Source organism: Chiloscyllium plagiosum, unplaced genomic scaffold (assembly GCF_004010195.1).
Source record: "Chiloscyllium plagiosum isolate BGI_BamShark_2017 unplaced genomic scaffold, ASM401019v2 scaf_92049, whole genome shotgun sequence".
Taxonomy (NCBI): Eukaryota; Metazoa; Chordata; class Chondrichthyes; order Orectolobiformes; family Hemiscylliidae; genus Chiloscyllium; species Chiloscyllium plagiosum.
This window is the reverse complement of record NW_025200805.1, coordinates 1-5,576: the sequence shown is the minus strand read 5'-3', so window position 1 is coordinate 5,576 and position 5,576 is coordinate 1. Positions and strand designations below refer to the sequence as shown.

Sequence of the window (5,576 nt, the reverse complement as noted above, 5' to 3'; positions counted from 1 at the left end):
GATTCAGTGACAGTAACGCCATTGAACGTCAAGGGGACGATGGTTAGATTCTCTCTCAATGGTAACCCCCAGGATGTTGGTAGTGGGGGAGGGGGATTCAGTGACGGTAACGCCATTGAACATCAACGGGACGATGGTTAGATTCTCTCTCAATGGTAACCCCCAGGATGTTGGTAGTGGGGGAGGGGGATTCAGTGACGGTAACGCCATTGAACATCAACGGGACGATGGTTAGATTCTCTCTCAATGGTAACCCCCCGGGATGTTGGTAGTGGGGGGAGGGGGATTCAGTGACAGTAACGCCATTGAACGTCAAGGGGATGATGGTTAAATTCTCTCTCAACGTAACCCCCAGGATGTTGATAGTGGGGGGAGGGGGATTCAGTGACGGTAACGCCATTGAATGTCAATGGGCAGTAGTTAGACTGTTAGATTCTCTCTCAATGGGAACCCCCAGGATGTTGATAGTGGGGGGGAGGGGGGATTCAGTGACGGTAACGCCATTGAATGTCAATGGGCAGTAGTTAGACTCTCTCTTATCAGAGATGGCCCAGTTGAGTTTTTGGTCAATTGTAATTCCCAGGATGTTGATAGCAGAGGGGAGTGCAGCCATCAAGGGGAGATTGTTAAGAGTCCTTCTTGACAGAGCCCTGTAAAGCTCCCTGCTCTCTCTCCCCCCCACCCCAGCCCTATCCCACTCCCCGTACCTGGGAGGCCGCTCGCTTGCGGTGAAACTCGTGCACGTCAAAGTTGTCGAAATCCAGCTTGAGGGTCTGTTTGCAGAGCTCGCAGGTGGTGACTGCTGCCAAGTCGGCTCCTGTGTGGAGAACAAGGGATGGCCCACTCATTCACAAACTCACTGTAAACCCGTCTGAGTCCAGCGAGGCCTACTGAGGGAACAGTGGCAGACACGCACCCAGGTACTTTGTAGCTGAGGTGGCACCGTGAGGTGGTGGGGGGGTGGGGGGGGGGGGGGGGGAGCGACACTGTAACCTTTTCACCGCCCGTGAGTACAATGTGCGACAAGAAAACCCAATTCTAAATTACTGGAAGAATCAGATCCCAGGCTGATTGGCCGAACATATTTTGTCTTGCATTCGACTTAGTGAGTAAGGTTAGTTTTAACGAGGAGACAGAAGCTTCTTCAGCAAAAGAGACAAAGATAGGATGGAAGAAAGCAAACTATTGACCCGTCTGACAAACCTGGGAGGACAGGAGATGCTGCACAGGTTGGAGGGGAACGGAGCAGGAGATGATAATTAGAGCCACAACAAGACAAGGAACGGGGAGCAGGGTGAAGGTGGTGGTTACCGGGGAGACGCCGAACTTTGACAGGGCCTTTCACGACATCAGGATGTCGCAAAGTCTTTCACCCACGACGTGTCACAGGAAGCACGAGGGCCAACTTGTGCACAGCAAGATTCCACAAACAGCTATGAGCAGAGAGAGAGACCACCTGATCAACGTTGGTCAGAGGGATAAACGTTAGGCCACGGCAGTTGGGGGCCACTGGCTTCAGCAGCTGATGGGAATGATACAGGCCCTGGGGGGGGGGGGGGCAGCGCCAGTCTGGGGTCACAGGCACTGGAACTCCTGGAGTGTTAACTCACAACCTACTGACTCCGAGAGGGGCTACTATCTCGGGAAGGCAACGTTCATCCTCACCGCCTAAACCCACTGGGGAGACAGTGCAGGCTGAAACATCGGCAAGACCGTGTGCCAAGAACCTGCCCTGGGCAGTGCACAGATAGCACACTCACAGGGGCAACCAGGCCCAGCTCCGCACCGAGATATAAAGCGGTCACAGGCCTGGGGCTTTTCCCACCCGTCAGGAGGGAGAAAGATCGTCTGCAACTAAGGAAGGTGCTGGAGGGGAGCTTGAAGAGATGGAGGTGAGTGAGTGCAGGGGGAAGGGGTTTGGTGTGCACGTACAAGGAATAAAAGGATGATTAGGGCCAGTCAAAGACGAAAGTGGGAGGTTGAGTGTGGACCCTGTGGAGATCGGAGAGGTGCTAAATGAATATTTTTCATCAGTTTTCACTCAGGAAAAGGAGAATATTGTAGAGGAGACGAATGAGATGCGAGATATTAGACTAGAAAAGGATCGAGGTGAGTTACGAACAGGTGCTATCAATTCTAGGAGTGAAAGTAGACAAGTCCCCTGGGCCGGATGGGATTTTTCCGAGGATTCTCTGGGAAGCTAGGGAGGAGATAGCAGAGACTTTGGCTTTGATATTTGAGTCGTCCTTGTCTACAGGTTTGGTACCAGAGGATTGGAGGATTGCAAATGTTGTGCCCTTGTTCAAGAAGGGCAGTAGAGATGTCCCAGGTAATTATTGACCAGTGAGTCTGTTACACGAAAGGTTTTGGAAAGGATTATAAGAGATAAGATTTATAATCATCTAGCAAGCAACAATTTGATTTCAGATAGTCAACATGGTTTCGCCAAGAGCAGGCCGTGTCTCACAAACCTCATTGAGTTTTTTGAGAAGGTAACCAAGCATGTAGATGAGGGTAGGGGAGTTGACGTGGTATACTTGGACTTCAGTAAAGCCTTTGATAAGGCTCCACACGGTAGGCTGTTGGAGAAAATGCAGAGGCATGGGATTGAGGGTGATTTAGCAGTTTGGATTAGAAACTGGCTTTCTGAAAGAAGGTAGCGAGTGGTGGTTGATGGAAAATATTCAGCCTGGAGTCCGGTTACTAGTGGTGTGCCACAAGGATCTGTTTTGGGAGCACTGCTGTTTGTCATTTTCATAAATGACTTAGACGCAGGCATGGGTGGATGGATTAGCAAGTTTGCAGATGACACTAAAGTCAGTGGAGTAGTGGACAGTTTGGAAGAATGTTACAGGTTGCAGGGGGACTTGGATAAACTGCAGAATTGGGCTGAGAGGTGGCAGATGGAGTTCAATGCAGCTAAATGTGAGGTGATGCACTTTGGGAAGACTAACAGGAAGGCAGAGTACTGGGTCGATGGAAAGATTCTTGGTCGTGTGGATGTGCAGAGGGATCTTGGAGTCCATGTACATAGAGCCCTGAAAGTTGCCACCCAGGTGGATAGTGCTGTTAAGAAGGCATACGGTGTGTTAGAAGGGCTTATGCCCGAAACGTCGATTCTCCTGTTCCCTGGATGCTGCCTGACCTGCTGCGCCTTTCCAGCAACACATTTCCAGCTCTGACCTCCAGCATCTGCAGACCTCACTTTCTCCTCATACGGTGTGTTAGGTTTCATTGGTAGAGGGATTGAGTTCCGGAGCCGCAATATCATGCTGCAACCGTACAAAACGCTGGTGCGGCCGCACTTGGAATATTGTGTACAGTTCTGGTCCCCATATTTTGGGAAGGATGTGGAAGCATTGGAAAAGGTGCAGAGGAGATTTACCAGGATGTTGCCTGGTCTGGAGGGAAGGTCTTTTGAGGGAAGGCTGAGAGACTTGGGTCTGTTCTCATTGGCAAGAAGAGGCTCAGAGGGGATTTGATAGAGACATACAAGGTGATCAGAGGATTAGATAGGGTGGACAGTGAGAGTCTTTTTCCTAGGATGATGATGTCAGCGTGTACGTGGGGCAAAACTACAAACTGAGGGGTGATAGATTTAAGACAGATGTCAGAGGCAGGTTCTTTACTCAGAGTGGTAAGGGCGTGGAATGTCCTACCTGCCAATGTAGTTAACTCAGCCACGTTAGGGAGATTTAAACTATCCTTAGGTAAGCACAGGGATGATTTTGGGATAGTGTCGGGAGGATGGGCATAGATTAGTTCACAGGTCGGCGCAACAGCGAGGGCTGAAGGGCCTGTTCTGCGCTGTATTGTTCTATGTTCTAAGCTGAGGTGAGGGAAGACAATGAGAGACAAAATTACCTCGACTGAAAGGTGGGAAAGCTTTTTTTTTGTCGGTGGGAGCAGATGAAGGGTTGGTACCTGGTGATGGCAAGTACGAGGGAGGAGCCTTGGAGTGGGATTCTCGCAAGGCTCCTCACGCCCTCCCCCCCCCACCCCCCCTCCGCAAGCGATCCTCTACCTGAAATAATCTTTGCTTGCAGCCACTTCTTCAGGCAATCGTGGTGCACGAACTGCAGGCTGCCGACACATTTGCAGGGTTCGAGCAGTGGGTTCAGAGGGGTGCCGCCCGGTATCAGGCAGATCCTGCACAGGTCACCCTCGTCCTCCTCCTCGGAGTCCTCGCGAAGCAGGCTGAGTGTGGAGCGGTCACACCGTGAGTAAAGACTTGGGGGGGGGGGGGGGGGTGGGGAGCTCCCTACCGTACCCATCGCTTGCCAGGGCAAAATCCCTCTGATCAGCACCCCCTTCAAAGGGAGTCCTTCCGCCGTGAGCCCCTTTTCCAAACAAACACCCTCCTCTCGGCTTGCTGCCCTTCCCAATCCCTTCGTTGATCTGACCCGTCCTTAATTGCCACTCTTGCTCGTTCCCTCTCCCCCGCTCAGCATTTCGTGCCCTCTCAGCTCATTGGCAACAATCCCTCTCTTTGCCCCCACCCTTCTTTCCCCCTTTCCTTTGGCACCGTCTCCGCACGCAGAGGAAACCCGATTATCCGAAGGACGTGGCCGGGCTGGCGGGGGGCGGGGGGGGGGGGGTATTTTCGCTCGGTTACTCTCATTCCGGACAATCGAATGCCGGATAACGAAGCTTGGCTGAGCGTCGGGGAACCTTGCGATCTTGTTCGGATAATCGAGGCTGCTCTGCGATCTGCTCGGCCCTTCCTCCAACCCCCCACCTGGTCAGCAGCGAACACCAACCCTTTCCCAGCTGACCGGGGGGGGGGTCACTGCACACAAAACGCTAATCTTGCTTCTCTCTCTCTCTCTCTCCAGACCTGCTGAGTTTCTCCAGCACATCCCCCTTTTTTTTCCCTATCTGCGGCCTTCGCTTTGTTGTACACCTTTCTCCCTCAGCTGTCACCCTGGCAGCTCTGGGCTGGTTTTACCCGACCCTTCCCCCTTTTGGGGCGGGGAATGGTGTTCACAAATAACACCTTGAAGGTCAACGTCCAACCCCCTGCCCACTTCCGAGTCGGATTTATTGGGGTCGAGATTAATTCTTAAGTTAGCTTTTGCCCAGCTTGTGACTTTCCCTCTGGGTGAGTTCTGTGATTTTCCTTTGCCTGCCCGGACCTGAGGACACCTGTCCGCGGAACGTCCTCCCACTGACATCTGGCCCACCTTATTCCCAAGACTCTGATACAGCAGGGTCTCCTTTTTTTTCAGTCGGGCTGGACACACAGAACGCTTTCCCGGAGAGAACTATTCCTCCTTCCCGCCAACCTCAGCCCCCAATTAGAACGACCCTGGAATGTTAACACCCTCCCCACTGAGTTCTTGCTCCTCTGTATCCTCCCCACTATTTCAAGCAATTCCACACAAGAAGGGCTCATGCCCGAAACGTCGGTTCTCCTGCTCTCTGGATGCTGCCTGACCGACTGCGCTTTTCCAGCAACACATTTTTTCACATTATCCGGCATTCGATTGTCCGGAGTGCGACCTCCACCATCTGCAGGCCTCACTTTCTTCTACCACATGGTATACGGGCAAGTTCAATCTCTCCCTCTCTCCCCC

General features: G+C 52.4%; 1 protein-coding gene across 1 annotated transcript in view; it reads right to left on the bottom strand.

The window, feature by feature from the left end:
* Positions 1 to 4,197, bottom strand: part of LOC122546104 (probable E3 ubiquitin-protein ligase MARCHF10) — a gene marked incomplete at both ends in the record, with an annotated part of 5,331 nt that extends 1,134 nt beyond the window's left edge. Inside the window, 2 exons of the mRNA XM_043684933.1 lie at positions 708 to 817; positions 4,025 to 4,197. Of these exons, the coding sequence (XP_043540868.1) occupies positions 708 to 817; positions 4,025 to 4,197 (283 nt within the window). The remainder of the gene's footprint in view (positions 1 to 707; positions 818 to 4,024) is intronic.
* Between the last annotated feature and the right edge of the window lie 1,379 nt (positions 4,198 to 5,576).